The 16,646-nt window shown below is 48.5% G+C and overlaps 1 protein-coding gene across 1 annotated transcript; it reads left to right on the top strand.

Moving 5' to 3' along the window:
* Positions 1-4,648: 4,648 nt before the first annotated feature.
* Positions 4,649-15,941, top strand: ST8SIA5 (ST8 alpha-N-acetyl-neuraminide alpha-2,8-sialyltransferase 5). Its single transcript, XM_044431540.1, has 5 exons — positions 4,649-5,073; positions 6,457-6,601; positions 8,559-8,671; positions 12,646-12,738; positions 13,318-15,941. The coding sequence occupies exons 1-5, from the start codon at positions 5,030-5,032 to the stop codon at positions 13,781-13,783; spliced, it is 861 nt and encodes a 286-aa protein (XP_044287475.1). The 5' UTR covers positions 4,649-5,029; the 3' UTR covers positions 13,784-15,941.
* Positions 15,942-16,646: the final 705 nt, after the last annotated feature.

Raw genomic sequence — 16,646 nt, 5'->3', positions numbered from 1 at the left:
CCACCTAAGCTCACGCCGACTGCTTCAGTGATTCCATCCAGCCCCCTCCTCCTCTGCCTTCCCCTTCTTCTTTTGCCATCAATCTTTCCCCGCATCAGGCTCTTCTCCAGGGAGTCCTTCCTTCTCATTAGGTGGCCAAAGTATTTGAGTTTCATCTTCAGCATCTGGCCTTCTGAAGAGCAGTCAGGGTTGATCTCCTCTAGGACTGACCGGTTTGATCGCCTTGCGCTCCAAGGGACTCTCAGGAGTCTCCTCCAGCACAATTCAAAGGCCTCAATCCTTTGGCGCTCAGCCTTCCTTATGGTCCAGCTTTCACAGCCATACTTTGCAACTGGGAAAACCATAGCCTTGACTATACGCACTTTTGTTGGCAGGGTGATGTCTCTGCTTTTTAGTATGCTGTCTAGATTTGCCATAGCTTTCCTCCCCAGGAGCAAGCGTTTTTTAATTTCTTGGCTGCAGTCCCCGTCTGCAGTGATCTTGGAGCCCAGGAAAATAAAATCTGTCACTACCTCCTTTTCTTCCCCATCTATTTGCCAGGAAATGAGAGGACCGGATGCCATGATCTTGGTTTTCTTAGATCATAGCATTCACCCTCTTTCATAGGGTGGCCTAAATTGGAGCCAACAGTATGTGACAGCAACAGATCTACAGTAGATTTTGCCTGGTTTGACTCAGAATAAGCATCAGCTACTCCCAAGAATAGGTTTGGAGTGGGCTTTTCTTTTTTTCCAAAATGTATTAAGAAATTTCAGTCAGTTGAAAACCATTTTGCGAACGAGCGAAACGTGAATCAAGACTTAAGTCATAAACAGGACCAAACTGCAAAATACAAGCCCCATGAGAGGCATCCTAATTCTTGCATTCAGGTTGCCCAGCAGCCCGATCCGAAGAAGAGGGCCAGGCCTTCTTGCTTCCCCATCTTGGTGCTGTCCAGATGTTGTGGGCAGAGGCTGCTTCCCCCGTCTTACCTGCCCAGCCGGGCCACTGGCCATGGGCAGGACAGGAGATATGCTCTCCACTTACATGGAGGGCACCAGGGTGAAGCTCTCTGGGAGAGGATGGCATTCCAGCGGTGGGAGGGCAAGGGCAGAGCGGGGGGGGGGGGCAGCAGGTTGCAAGCACCTCCTTCCAAAAATCAAGTCTTATCCATGCCATCGACTCGTCACTCGGAGACGCCGAAGCCAGAGGACCTGGCTGGCGTGACGTGCACGGAGCCAGGGCACGGCTGCAGTTGAGAGCAGGACTGCAGAGGCCAGAATCTAGCGCAGCCTCTGTCTCTGTGTGTCCGACCGACCCCGGAATGCACTGGGGGAATTACCCATTGACAGGGCCGGTGATCCTGTCACGGCCGTATTTACACTAAGAATCGGGAGACATGACTGGCAGTCGGCACGGCGAGTGTGCCTCTGGTGATGAGGCTGGCCGGACACGTGTGCGAGCGCATACATGTGCCCGCTGCACATGCGCAGGCAGCAAAGAAGGCCTGTTTTGCTGCTGCCACTGCGTCCATCCAGCAGAGCTTTTCCGGGGCTCATCTTCCCCAGTCAATCTGGTGCTGGAGCCTCACAGTCCTGCTGGGATGATTCTGTGAGGCTCTCCAACAGGGTGAAAGTTGCAGGGTGTCTGTTGGATGGCTTTGCAGTGTCCTTGTTGCTCTTCTTTCTGGCAATTTGTGTGTTTGGGGGACGGGGGACACGAAACAGCCAAGGAAGAGGCAGGCCGCCTTGGAAGATATTTGTATCCTTCTACTAAGTTAGAGTGAAAGCCCAGACCTATGGGATGCCCATTCTGCTATGGTTCAGTCCATTTTCGCCTTGAAATAACTGCTGTGCTGGAACTGGAAACTGCATCTTATTTTTTCCCAGTTGAATCCTGTGCTCTTCGATAGTCTTATTAATGATCTGGATGAGGAAGGGCAGGGAATGCGTATCAGATCTCCACATCCTGTAAAACTGAATGGGATCGCTGGATAGACAAGTGTCAAGGTGATCTCGATGGGGACGAGAGCTGGGCTGAAAGGGAAGGAGCCTTGAAGGCCATCAAGCCCACCCCCAGCTCGGTGCAGGTTTCCAAGCGAGAGCATTCCTGGCAGATGGCTCTCGAATGCCATCTGCCCGCCAGCTCCCTAGGTCATGGGTTCCCGTCTCAGCGCTCTAACGACCAGAATCTGGCTCCATGTAACTGAAGCCCATTGTTCCATGTCCTGCGCTCTGGGATGATGAGAAGAGGTCCTGGTTTTCCTCTCTGTGGCAGCCTTTGAAGTGCTTATGGAGTGTGATCCTATCTCCCCTCAGGCTCCTCTTCTCCAGGCGAAACATGCCCAGTTCTTTCCGTCTCTCCTCGCAGGGCTTTATCTCCAGTCCCCTCTTGGTGTTTCCAGTCCCATCCTTGCGTCCCTCCTCTGAGCCTTGGGAGGTAATGAGCAGCCCCTCTTTGTTTCTTTAATTATTTGCTGCTAAAAGAAATAGGGGCAGAGGTAAAGTTGGGGGCAGCCCAGCTGTGGGCTTGTCACCACCACCTTTTGCCCTCCCTCCATGGCATTTGGCCACAGATCAGCGGCCCCTCACGGGTTCACGGTTCCACACGCATCCAGTCCTTGCCCAGGCAGGCCGTTTAGGGCTCCCTCGGTGATCTGGATGGACAGTGGAGCTGTCGGGGTAATTCGGAAGTTCGAATCCAAGAGGCACTGGATGAAATCCAGGCAAGAACCTTTCCTGTTCTTCCAGGCAAATTTCCTCCGGCTGCGGTGTGTGTGCTGCACCTCACACAGCGCAGCAGTGGTTGTCTCCAACTGGGTTGTGCGGTTGCCTACGAGGATGCGCGTCTCGGTCACACTGAGAGCCATTGTGGGGGTTGTGAGAATGCTCGTCTGGCAGAGCCACTCGGCCATGAAGCTCCCTGGGTGACTTCAGGCCAGTGGCTTACTCTCAGTCTAACCTACCTCGCAGGGCTGTTGTGAGGATAAAAGGGTACTATGTAAGTGGTCTTGAGTTCCTCACGAAGATGGGACATTACTGCAACATGTGGATGTCTTATTTCAGGCTTCCCTGGCACAATGCCTTCCAGGTGTGTTGGAATACAACTCGCTGGTTGGGAATGGTGGATGTTGTAGTCCAGTACCTCTGCAAGGCACTGCGCTGGAAAGGCTGGGCTGTTTCCGAAGTGGACAGGTAGTAATTAACTTTTGATTCTGTCGTCTCCTCCTCCTCCTCCTTCTTCAGGTATTTTGAATTTTATGAAGGTCCGTTTGACTACAACTCCACAAAATGTCTGGAACTGAGGCGAGAGATCATTGAAGTGAAGGTTCTCTCAATGTAAGTGAGGGTTTGGGGGCGATTATTGGAAATCAAAATGTCGTTGCGAGATAATTTTCTTTTCTTTTCTAACTTCTTTTATATCGTTTATATTTTTTATTTTATATTATTAATTTTAAATTGTTATTTTTGTATTGTATTGTATTTTATTGTGTTGTAAGCCGCCCCGAGGCTTCGGCAAGGGGCGGCATAGAAATGTTCTAATAATAATAATAATAATAATAATAATAATAATAATAATAATAATAATAAAAAACCCTCAGCCAAGGACGCATCGACACAGGAGGGGAATAAAGGCCTTGAGCCTCCTCAAGCCAGCCTTGAGCGCATAGCAAGAAATGTTTGGATCAGTCCAGGAAATGCCCGGCTAAGGCACACAGAATCACCATGTCTGACTCTTGCCAGCATCTTGGTTCCAGCATCTCCTTACCTGTGTTTTTCTAGCTTCCTTTCTGAAAAACAAGAGAAACACCTTTCCCCTCCTTTTAATGTTCTCTTTCTCTGGGAGATGTCCATGTAGTGATGCTCATCTGATCTGAAGTAAAAACACGACCTAGTTCTTTGAGAGTGACTTATGGAAGATCATAAATCATATCCATTTTAAATATTAAACTTCTTCTCTGTGGAAGGAGAACCTAATGGGGTTCAAGACAAGATGAGATAAATGTATCAAGGGTACATACTTTGTGTCAGCTTTTAAATTTGATATAGAAAAAGACAGTTTTACTGTAATATTGGGGTGTCCTCTCAGCTCTTCTTTTGAGGCAGTAGAAATGGCTGTACATTTATAGACAGGCCCCCAAATTGCTTAAAAATGGTCCATTGCCCAGTTTTTTTAAGATGGTATGGTGGAGGATAACTATTTATGGACAAAAAATGCCTGTTGTTTTGTGCGTAACGTGTAGAGCTTGTATATTGCGAATGCCACCCCTGTCCCCATTTTTACAATGCGTTTACAACCCACTCTGGGCCTCTTGCACGTGCGTGTTAGCACACGCCTGGAACATGGAATATTGCTCTTACTGTGACAATGCCAACAGGCAGCTTTTACACAGATTTAATAAAATAATAAATAAAACATTAATACCTGTAGCGCAACACTTTCCCTCAGAGTGATTGGCCACTGCATCCATTGTGGTATGGTTTAGATCCCATCATTTGGGGAGGTTAAGTCGACGAGAGACTGACGGACTCGATGCTCAAGCAAATCACTTTTACCTTCTGTTCTTTTCACCAGCAAGGAGCCTGTGGTTCCTGCAGACTTGCTAAAACCTCTCAGCTGTGCATTTCTGTGGGAGGTCGTCAGGGCTGTGTGATCTCTGAACGTGGGAAAGAGAATCGGCAGTTGTGTTCCTCGAGAGGGGCCCGTAGCCCCCCTCTCTTCTGCCCCCTCGTGGCAGGCAAAGTCTTTCGTTTGCAGGGAGCATATATATGCTGGGTTGTAGCTGAAGGAGCTGGGTGGGTCCCGTTTATCCCTTTTATTATTTTTAATTGCGCTTTTGCTACATGTGTTGTTAGGGTGGTTTTAATTAAGTTTTTGTTTGTATTCTGCTCTCTTGACAGTTAGCACCCCTGAGCATCATTTTGACAGAAAATATAGATCAAATAAATATGCGAACAAACGCTTTCCCCATGCCTCCAATTTGTTCCTCCATTACTCCACTTCTAGGGTGAAGCAGACAGAGTTGTTTGACAGGTGGAAAGATCTCCAGATGTGCAAATGGCAGATGAATGTCAGCGAAGCCAACCTCTTCAAGTAAGACGGGTCTCAGGGAAAACGAGATGGCAGAAAACCAGGTGGCCACGTTCTCTAGGCAAAAGCACATTTTGATACATTGCAAGATCTGTGGTGGAGATGGTCCTTCTTTCTCCAGGGTTTCTATTATGGTTTTAAGTTGTTTTCTGTTGTTTCATTGATATGCATATACCTTGCTTTAGAACCATGCAGGAAAGGTTTGGCTATTAATTTAAATAATCAATCAATCAATCAATCAATCAGAGGGGGCTACCCATTTGCTCACAATGATAACCCAGGAGGAGAAGCTGTTTAAAACTTCCCTTCCCCTTTCCTGAACTAATCACAGATGTGGATACACCCTGCCTCACTCCTTGCTTTCAGTATCTAACATATTTCCTTCATGGGGCAGGCAACAACTTTGGAAGATGTTCTCTTTAGGAAAACATGAGATGGGGAGGGCTTAGTTCTTCTCCCAATGCTGCTCCTGGGAGTAGATTTGCCCTTTGTTTCCTTCCAGCTGCATTTGAATTAAAAACACACATACCAGAAGACGGATTCCTAGAACTTCCGTTTAACATGTAGTTTGACCTTCACCAAGGACATCAGTCTGACTGGATGCGACTAATTCGGACTGGTGTTTATATGGTCCTCCCTATAGAAAAAAAAATACTGTTTGACATAGCAAACTGTCATCTCAGGAAGAAGGGTTCTAGCTGAATTGTTTCCTTGGCCTGCTAGTTTTCCATCTGTGAGGGTCTCTAAAATATACATTTTACTATTCTGTGATTTGACACAAGACTGAGTTGAGCATTGGGCCTATGAGAAAAGAGAACTTGGGTCTTGAACCGGGGCTGAGAGGGGATTTACTGGTCGATCTCTGAGTGATTTCCACCCAGGGATTCTGGCTTGCAAGTATTTCATAACACCGAAACGAAACGTTAAGCTGATGAACCTGAGAAGGGCCAGGGAGAGGCAGGCCTGGCCTGGCCGTGGTGGCTGGGAATGATGGGTCTGCTCATTGGGAGAGCACCAGGGTGGGACGGCTGGAGCATGTGGGCTTCGAGCCACTTCCCAGGGCTTCCCCAGCGCTGGGTGAAGGTGCCCGGGAGTTAACCTGGCAGCTGAAACGTGCGAAGCATTGCTGCTGAGCCGGGAGCGCCACTCCTCGTCTGCCAAGGGGGGAGAGAGGAGCACCACACCCGCTCCCCTGCCCCAGCCACCTTCCCTGCCCCAAGCAGGTGCCCACGATGGTGGAGCAGGCAGAGCAAACCCATGGCCAGGGCAGAGGGACCGTGTGTGCTCTCAGGGCTGCCCCACAAGCACCCCACTGCACGCGGCAGCTGCCTGGGTCAGTTTCAGGCTTGAGCAGTGGATCCACGTAAGCCTCTCGGTCCTTCCTAGGTCCACGCTGTCGAGGTGCTGCAATGCACCAGCCTTCCTCTTCACCACCCAGAGGAACACGCCTTTGGGGACCAAACTGAAGTACGAGGTGGATACGAGCGGCATCTTCCACATCAATGAAGAGATTTTCAGAATCTTTCCAAAGGTGCAGCTCCTGCTTTTCTCCCAATAGGTTGACCCAGGCACGTGTGCCGTGTCCATTCAGACCCTGCCTTCTGGGTTGACCTCCTGCATTAGCAGCCTGGTTAGACCGTCTCTGCCATCAGACTCCTCTGAGAGGCAGGGAAGGTTCTATGGAGCACATTGTGTCCCAGAGATGCCAGCCCAGAGCCTGGTCTGAAGGCACAGAAGGCATCCGCCATGTTGAAGCTAAGCAGGCCTGGGGCTGGCCTGAGCTTGGAGGGGAGACCACCTGGGAACTGCATGTAGGCGCCTTGACTTCCACAATGGGAGAAAGGTAGGATACCAGTATCATGAATAAATTTAACATATATCTGTAGGGAAAATGACAGATCAGTTGCCTGACCCTCTCTAGAAGGGTTGCAGGAGGATTGCTTCTGATATACAGTGGGGCCGCTCGCCCAATGGATGTAGCCGTGGCATTGCTGTCAGTCAGGAAGCAGAAGTCTGTCTGACTGCTTATCTGCAGGCAGAGTCCTACAGCAACAGCCTTTAAGGCATCAGCATTTTAAAACTGCATAGGCAGTGATGTCTGGCTGTGTTCAGCTAGAGGTGTGAAGTATTGGAAGAATGACCAGAAAAAGGAGGGGAGATAAAAGATTACCCCCACTTTCCCCCTGTTTTTTTCCCCAGGGATTTTTGGATTTTTTTCTGGCGTGGGGTGCTTTGTTTCCTGATTTTTTCCTGTGCTTTTGCCCCAAGCCTTTGCATCTCTAGTTCGGACAATCCTATTTTGGCTTCCTAGTCAACGGTTTCCTTCGGATGTATTTTTTGTGTCATGAAATCACTCATAAACTATGCATGTGCTAACAGTGGAATTTGCACACTTATGTAAGCAAGCCTTCCCTTAGACAGCTGTTACAAGGAGCTGCCGAGTCAGTTCCTCTTAATCCAGCGCTGCCAGCAGCTCTCCAAGGTCTTGGGCAGAGGTCTTTCCTGACCCTGGGACACAAAACACCGGAAATCAAACATTAGATTCCTGCTTTGCTGTTGGTCAATGGCCCTTCCTTGCATTTGGAGATGCTGCTTCATATTTTTTAGCTGGCTTGTTTATTAAAGGCATACTCCTGTACAAGCTTACACAGAAAAGGGGCTACTACCCCTAGTATGCCCAGCCCACATTACACACTTTTCAAACTGGGTGGCAGCAATTTATTCATCCCAGAATTCCATAAAGTACTCCATTTTAAAAGTACAGGGCCGCGACTGAGAAGGCCCTGTTGCTGTTACCCATCAATCTTAGCAGTTCTTCGCGATGGGCTGAACACAAAGTGCAAGACGGCTGGGGTGGCTGCGGCTGGCTCTTCGGGTAATTGGAGTCTGTTTAGGCCTCAACCAGCATTTAAATCAGGCCCAGAAACAAAATTCATTCCTCAGCCCCTCCAGGCCCAACCTACATGTGATGAGCGTAGACTTTGCCTTCAGAGGTGGCTCTGCCCCATCACAGCTGAAGTGTCTGTGAGTATGATGGTATGACGAACAATTCAAAGTCCCAAACCACGAAAGCATTGCTGAAATCTCATAATCACTGCCAGATTGCTTCTGTCAACCTGGATAGAATGGGATCAGGTATAGGAAAATCAAGAACTGTGCATGTTTGTAACATCATGTACCAGCCCAGAGTCAGTGGGGCTTTCCTAGAGCCGCCCATGAAAATACTCCATTCAGCTATTCCAGTTTTCACTGTTTACCGGATTTTCCGCGGTTGAAAAACAAAGGCTGGAGAAGGGAAGGGGAAATGTGGGAAAGTTACGAACAGGCCACAGTATCTGGTCACCACTGTGTGCATACTCGCCTGTTGTAAAATTCCATGAATGAGGCAGGGCAACTATGCATGGAAACCTTGTCTACACTTACAGCAAACACCCGTTGCTGCAAGGATTGCCACAACTAACGAACGGCCTGGTTCCTTTTCACTCTAGGAGATGCCGTACTATCGGTCCCAGTTCAAGAAATGTGCTGTGGTTGGAAACGGCGGGATTCTGAAGAACAGCCGATGCGGCCGGGAGATTGACAGCGCGGACTTTGTATTTCGGTAATGCTCTCGGACTCTCTTACCTTTGGGGTTGGAGATGTGGATAGCTGCATGTTGTCCAGAACAGCAGTGCTTGTTTATATGGATCGGCGTGGATTCATCCCTCAGCTTTCTGTCAGGAAAATGGCACCCAGTGGCTTGCAGTCATAAATAAAACTAGACTGAAGCAGTCCCGCTTGCTACAACAAGAAGAACAGGATTGCAACAGACCTGCCTCAGGGCAAGGACCGCCTTGTGTAAAGAGATTTTTGCCTACCGGCCGAAGGGCAGCAGGGAATGGGTGAACCTGGCCTGCCTTGGCAGGCAGCCGTGCAGCCTGGGGGCCACTACCAAGAAGTCCTTCTTCTGCTTCACCACCAAAGGTGCCTCTGAAGCCTGCAGTGTCCAGAGGAAGGCTTCTCCAGATCTTAAGACCTGGGCATGTTCATATGGGAGAAGACATTCTTTCCGGGGGCCCGGTCTCAACCTGGATAGCGCTTCATGAGTCGTCACCAACACTTTGAACCCTGCGCCTTGGCAGGCCGGTAGCCAGTTCACTGTTGCAGCAGACACGCTCCTGGCCTTTGTCAAGAGCTGGGCATTCAAGTCCATGGCCAAGTCCAGGAGAACCCCAACCATGTGCCCAAACCGCCAGTGATGCCCCCAACCCCCCCCCCACCAGCACAGGTTGAATCCCTACTCCCTGATTTGCCTTCCAACTGGTCTTGTCTGAATGAGGCTTTACGGGTTGTGTCACCTTCCCGTCCAGTTATGAACATCAGACACTGGTTTAGAACTAGGGCGGCCTTCTTGGATTTGGATGGGAAGGAGGGACCTTCTGGTAGTATTCTGCACCAGAACTCCAGCCAATCTCCCAGGGGTTGCATGTTGGTGTTAAGTAGCATGGAATTTTTTTTTTTGTTTGTTTGTTTGCTTGCTTGCTTGTTTTGGTTCTGATTTTGAAATTCCCAATAAAAATGTAATTTCAAATATCTCATGGCAGATGAGATAGAACTCTGAGGTAACAAGGAAATCCCCCAAAACTGACAGAAAACCATCCAGATCCATCCCATCTCCTGGAGTGGAGCATCTGAATTGGCCCCATACCCCTCTTGAGTCCCAGCAAATCTGAGCTCTGCATTGTCTATGGCAACAGAACTGTAGAACGTTCCTTCACCAACAGATCACTGTCATCCTCTTCTACACAGAAAACCGGTCCCAGAACATGTCCTGCTTGATGAATGGGGCAGATACCAATTGGGTCAGGCCCACGGAGACCACGACGTTCTGAGCCACTCCTGACATATGTCTGTTGAAGCACCTGTAGCACAACCAGCCAGGAGACTCCAGCTCCTAAGCCCAGACTACCTGGGCCAGCCTAGGAAGAGAGATGGTTGGGCAGCGAGGAAGGCAGTACGGGAACAGAATCCCTGTGCACACTCTTGAAACCAGAACCTTAGTGTATGGAGAAGTTCCATCCTTCCATAGAACCCTTTGTTTTTAGAGGTGCTTTCCCATCATTAAAGCAAATGAGTAGACCCTTTTCTGAGTGGAGACTTATGGCTGGATGGGGATTCTTAATCATCCTTTGTGGTGGTGCTGAAGATGGTTTTGCCAATTTACTCACTGGCACTCTGCAAAAGTTGAGTTATAAAAATAGAACTGTTAAAATACAACAGTTGCTTCCGTATCACACTCCCTTGAATCGGCTCCAGTGGTTTGTATTCCACTTCAGTCATCTCCATGATGAGGAAAGAGAACATGCAGTTACTCATTACCCAGAATGCTTCCTGGGACTTTCTCATCATGCAGTTTTCTCTCGCCTTGATAACGTCTCACACAGTTGTTCAATTTCAGGCTGAGCAGCCGCTGCAATAAGGAAGGACGCAGCATTTCAGACGAAGCAGGCACAGGCTGCGATCAGTGTGTGAAAAAGCACAACCGTCTTTGAGGGGGCAAAGCAAGGGAAGGGTTTAAGATGATGGCAAAAGAACTGCAACCCAAGGGACAGCTGCATCTCTTTATTTAAAGTAATTCAACTGAAAGCAAGCATAAGATGCCATTTCCAGTTCGAACTCAGTAGCTGTTGGAGTAAAAATAAGCACCGAATTGAAGCAAAATGGTTATTATATAGTTCTCGGTTTGCACTGTAATCTGTGTGGGGTTTTTTTGTTGATCCTCTCAGCAGAATGCTAGATGCCGTTTGGGTCTTGATGATGGATTGAGCTGTAAAAGTAATGCACAGATATCTAAAGCGAGAGCACCAGCCTGCATTTTCTTCCCGCTTTCTCTCTTATATTTCATCTTTTCTCCAACCAGCTCAAAGGTTATTTCAGTCTTATATAATCAGGGGATGCCCTTAGCAAAATGAGCCATTTGCCATCACAACTCTGTGTTTTGCACGTTTGTTTGCACATATGTGTATGTAAATATGCATGCAAGGGGGTTTTTTTGCATCCAGTAACTTGAATTTATAAATGCAGTTATTTAAGAATTGCTCTCCCAATGCCGGTCCCTTAAAATGACTGAAACACAACAAGCAAAATAAAAGTAAAATCCGATTGCAGTACAGTGAGGACCAAGAGCAGAGCTGGGATCACAAAAAGTGCCCGTGTTCACACTGTTTGTTTTCGTCTCTTTCTGGAAAGCTAGACAGGGATGGGGATGCCCCGTGGCCTCCAAGCAGGCTCTGCTGCTGCAGACACCCCTTTCTCAATGGCATCTCTTTTAGGTCCAGGGCCTTTTCGGCAGTTGAAATCTACATTATACTCTTACTTGTCCCACCATTTTGAGATGTCCAAAATGTTTGCCTCATCAAGTATTTCAGATAAATAGGGAATTCACGGTTTCTGTAATAGGGAGTGATGGGGTTGTTGTGCATAAAAGAAGAGTGAATAGCTTCTTGGCATGAATGGCAGGCTCTACTGTTGATTTCTTATTTTGCCGAGATGAATTTGCATTGTGTGATCTGTATGCCTTGGACCGATTTCAAAATCTTGTCATTGCAAATGTAGATCAGTAGGAGAGTTGAGTAGATTTTGTTGGGTATATTTGTGTAAGCATAGCTTTGTTTTTACTGTATGTGCATGTGTTTTGTGTCTAAATTTAGTATACAGTATCCTGGCATCAACTGTGTGCTTGTAGTGTTGGTGTGCATGTGCCATTGGCCAAGGGCCAGCATTGAAATGGCTTGCTCATCGTGAGTCGTTCCTGTCCCAGCCACAAGGCCCAGAAGGGCACATGATGCCGCCATAGGAAACTGCCTCTGCCCAGGTCATGTGGCCAGTCCATCTGGATCGGTATGGTGGACACCGCCCTTCCCAAACCAGGTCTTTTCTGGTGCTTTGGACGGGGCTCCCCTCAGCCCCAGCCAGCCTGGTCAGAGGGCAGGCTGCAGTCAGAAACATCTGGAGGGACCCAAGTTGGGCACAGCTGGGCCACACTTACTGGGAGTGGCCCCCCAGGTGCAAGCAGAGGCCGTCTCCAACATCAGCTGCAAATGGCGGGGTTGGACCTGGGACCTTGGCAAGCAGAGGAGGCGCCGTGCGGCATGCCCTTCCACCACCCGGACTGGTCCTCGTTGGTTGGGTCATTTACTGGAAGCCCAAATGACGACTTTGGCTCCACCTCCGTTCCCCAGGTGGGCACCCTCCAGAAGTGTTGGACTTCCCGTCTCATGGCTCTCGCCACCCAGGGCGGCCATCCAGGCTGGGGAGAAGAGGAGGTCACCATGGGGGCGGCAGCTTCAGTCCTCATTTAGGCCTTGTTGCCATTTTTCTGGCCTGCTCCATTGCCCATGCCAGCCATGGTAGCTTCCTGCTTCAAGGCAGAGCCAGCTAGGTAAATTGTCACCTGGTGCATCTTGGTTGCATTTTCTCGGCATTACTGGCTTCAGAGGGTTGTTTGCATCCCATGGGGCAGCCCCTGCCATGGAGGAAGAAGGGTGGCTATACATGGGGGGCTAATAACTACTTGCTTGCTGCTCTCTTCTTTAGATGCAACTTGGCCCCCATATCTGAGAAATACATCGTAGACGTTGGCGTCAAGACCGACATCGTGACGGTTAATCCCAGCATAATTACTGAAAGGTCAGTCCTTTGCCGGTCCCTCTGCCTGTACTCCCCCCCCACACACACACACACACTGTGCCTGTGCCAACTTGACAACCTGAAAGGAGAGACCATGACTTATTATGAGCTCAGGTGGTTCTTGCTCGCTTGCTCACTCTTCATAATTTCATAGCAACCGGAAATCAGAATAATTTGAGTCTCCTCCAGCACCACAGTTCAAATGCCTCAATGTGCCCATGGGCACTTTGGCAATTAGACGGTCTTAGGCTCCTCCATCATATGGAAGCTTCGCAGAGGGAAAGTGTGGCCACTGGAGGCACCTGCTAGCAAGAATATCTTAGAGCCCCATGTTGGCCCGGAGGGATTCGTAGCCAAAAGGAGAGAAGAGCAGCCAGGGTCCCTCGCTGTGCTTTGAAGTGAGCCCAGCTTCCCGCAGAAAGGTTGCTTTTTTAAAAATAGAACATGAATGCCTGTACCTTGGCCACCTCAGTGGGCACCAGGAAAGAGGCCCAGAAGTCACTGGTTGCCTATCCCAGTGCAGGGGCTGAGCTGAACGGCAATTACTACTCCTTTGCAACTGTTTCTCCCCTGTGTCAGATTTCACAAGCTGGAGAAGTGGAGGAAGCCCTTTTTCAACGTCCTGCAAGTTTATGAAAACGCTTCAGTGCTGCTTCCCGCCTTCTACAACTCCCGCAACACAGACGTCTCCATCCGGGTCAGGTACGTCCTGGACGACTTCGAGTCGCGGCAGGCCGTCTACTTCTTCCACCCGCAGTATCTCATCAACGTCTCGCGCTACTGGGCGACGCAAGGCGTGCGGGCCAAGCGCATCAGCACAGGCCTCATCATGGTGACGGCCGCCTTGGAGTTGTGTGAGGAAGTGCACCTCTTCGGATTCTGGGCTTTCCCCATGAACCCCTCAGGGACGTACATCACCCATCATTACTACGACAACGTCAAGCCTCGGCCGGGATTCCATGCCATGCCTTCAGAAATCTTCAACTTCCTCCACATGCACAGCAAAGGGATCCTGAGAGTCCACACAGATGAGTGTACCTGCTAATGCTGGAGGACCACAAGGACTTCCGTGGCTCCTGAGCCACGTGGAGACACGAAAGGAGATGCTCTGCTGGAGGACTCATTCACACGGCAGATCCCGAGACGGAAGGGTTTAGCGCCTGTCGTTATTTGTATCTTGTGAATGCAGCTTCATGCTAAGGTCCACTTTCTGGATACACGCATGGCTGCTAGAACTGGGGTCAGGGCATTCAACGTAGAAAAGTCTTATTATATTGAGAGATTTATGCAATAATATGATAGATTTAAGTTTCTTCAAAGGCTTCGCCTTCTGCCAAAGGTGGCATTTTTAGCACTATCACTTTGTAGGGTCGTCTTCCCCAACCTGGTGTCTTCATGATGCGAGGGGCTAGAACTCCCATCATTCCCATCCAGGATGCCCAAAACATCTGGAGTGTGCCAAACTGGGGACGGCTGGTGTAGGGTTACAGATGTTTGGTGAACCAGCTTTTCTCCATCACAGGAAATCATGCACAACCCTGAAACTCTTAATGAACAAAAAAGCACATAACCTAGAGACTTTAGGCTGGAAATAAGAACATGCTGTGGGACCGATGCGTTATTTCAGCTTCAGGAAAGCAACAAACCTATGCATACTTGACAAAGTAGAGGACCGAACCCTGTCGTTCTTACTCTGTGGTACTGGTGCCCGTGATCCTGAAGACCTAAGACTGCAAGGGACCCGATTCCCGTCTCCTGTCTGGAACTCCACCTGCTGGGTTCCCACAGGTACCACTGGTATGAAGGGCATGTGGGTATCAGTCCTCTCCTGGGTTGCACTCTCCAACCATGAAACGAGAACCAGTTTGGGTCTGGACAGAGTTTAGTTTTGCAGGATGTGCTTTGCTTTTCAATGAACCTCCAAACCCATCAGCTAACGCCAGGGGCAAAAGAGCAGCTCTGGAAAGTGAACCCGTCCTCCAGCCACATGCAGTTCCCCGTCATTCATTCTCGGCCCCAGAAGGGGAACGCGCAGAGTCTTTCACACACAGATCTGCTCCGGTGCCTTGCGTCCGCTGCCAAACGTTCCTGAATCCAGCAGCCTGATTTAGGATGGGAAAGGGCTCTCGGTTGTCACTGTTAAGCTGCTGGGAGCTGGAAACACTTGCTGATCCACCAGAGGTCTCCCGCAGCTCCTCATCTCCTTAGCCCCTGTGCTTAATCACCCTCTTGTTGTTACTTACAAACCTGGGGTTAAAGAAGGATAAAACGGTGGGTGCTGCCCTTCAAGGGACAGAATTGCCGTGTTGGCTGATGCATATGCAGAAGCGGGGGTGGGGGTGGGGGGCATCCTGATCCCAGCCTCAGTGGGGCAAAAGTAGATTAGGAAGCAAGCAAGGGAAATGCATGCTTGCGGAGGGAGGGAGCGTGATCAAAGCCATCCCGAGCAGCCGATGATTCAAACAGGCAGCGGGTTGCGTGAGGACAACCCTGGGGAGGGAGCAGCCGATGGAAGCTCGTTCTGGTCTCAGCCTCACTCCGAAGCATCTTCTGAGTGGCAGAGGGGGGATTTTGACCCTCTGCCCTGGAAGGATCAAAGCGAAGGTGCACCCCACCCAGCACTGGGCGCGCCGTGGTGAGGACCCCTGCGGCGGCTTTCCGCTCTCACCCGGTCACTTGGTAAGAGAGATTCACATGGATTTAATCTTCTCCATTTTAAAAACTTTTAACAAGTTTTGTTAGCTTTACTTCATGACATGACATTGTTGCCAAAACTCAGTCCGGATGTCCTGTCCAGTCTCAGCACTAGAAAGACAGAAAAGCTTCCTCGTGACCATTGCTAGTTTGGGAACAACCTTGTGATTGTTGCACCGATCTTTAGATTTTGAGATAGTTTTTTCATCTTTCGATTGCCTATACTGTGATTCATTTCTTTGGTAACAACACACGGTCCTTGCTGTTAAAACAAGGAGAAAACAGTGGTATTTAGTGCTCTGTAGGCCTTGAGTATTGTACATTATGCTGCAGTGAAGTACGGGGTCATTCGTCTTTTTAAAAAAATGTTAATCCAGTAAATATAAATACTTGTATTCATTAGAGGCCTTCATACAGAGGAAAAGCAAGGAGTAATTGATTAGATAAATATCCTTCTAATTTGAGGATGGAATTATCCTTTTGTTATTAACACAACTTGAAATGTAAATTAAAAAACCCCAAATATATCTTATTTATATGTCTTAGTCCCACTTAAAGGGGTGTGTATAAACAGGAGCCCTTTTGTACACCAATTTATTAATGATTTCATTTTCATCGACTAAGCATTTGCTGCAATCTTCAAATAGATAATTTTATTACGTTGATGTATATTTTCTTAAATTCAGCGTGTGATGAGAAAGAAAGCCTACAAATTCATGTAAGCCATAATTATAAAAACAGCAATCAGGGTATTTTTTGTCAGTTGCTGTGTCACTGTGTTTGAGAGACTGTTTAACACTTCACAATAAACCAGTTCTGTCAATTCCATTTAAAAAAATGAAATTTTGGGGTGTGTGTGTGTGGGGGGGGGGGGGATACTGAGTGTTTCTACATCCATTGATGGACCAGGTTTAACATACTTTTGTCACATGCAGAGGGAAGAACACTGCATATGTTCTGATCACTGTTGTCTCCAGCCTGCATCCAAAGTAGGAGAAACCGTATTTCCAACTAATGCATGAGGCAGACGAGTATTGAGTGACTTAATAGGGTTTAAGTGCTTAAAAGTGGGACAAGTCATTTTCATATGTATGCAATCATAAGTCTGTTCTATGGTATTTCCACTTCAGTCTACATTTCAAAACGAAACAGAAAATTTGCATTTGTTTTTGTACACAATATCTGCTGATACACACATTGTCACATGCACGTTT

Source organism: Varanus komodoensis, unplaced genomic scaffold (genome assembly GCF_004798865.1).
Source record: "Varanus komodoensis strain SLA01 unplaced genomic scaffold, ASM479886v1 scaffold22, whole genome shotgun sequence".
In the NCBI taxonomy this organism is placed as follows: domain Eukaryota; kingdom Metazoa; phylum Chordata; class Lepidosauria; order Squamata; family Varanidae; genus Varanus; species Varanus komodoensis.
Note: the sequence above shows the minus strand (reverse complement) of the source record. Positions and strands in the feature narration are given on the sequence as shown.

Coding starts and splice junctions, on each gene's coding strand:
- ST8SIA5 (XM_044431540.1), top strand. CDS start 5,030: ATGTGCAAATGGCAGATGAATGTCAGCGAAGCCAACCTCTTCAA. Junction 5,074..6,456: donor AGCGAAGCCAACCTCTTCAA/GTAAGACGGGTC, acceptor GGTCCTTCCTAG/GTCCACGCTGTCGAGGTGCT. Junction 12,739..13,317: donor CCCAGCATAATTACTGAAAG/GTCAGTCCTTTG, acceptor CCCCTGTGTCAG/ATTTCACAAGCTGGAGAAGT.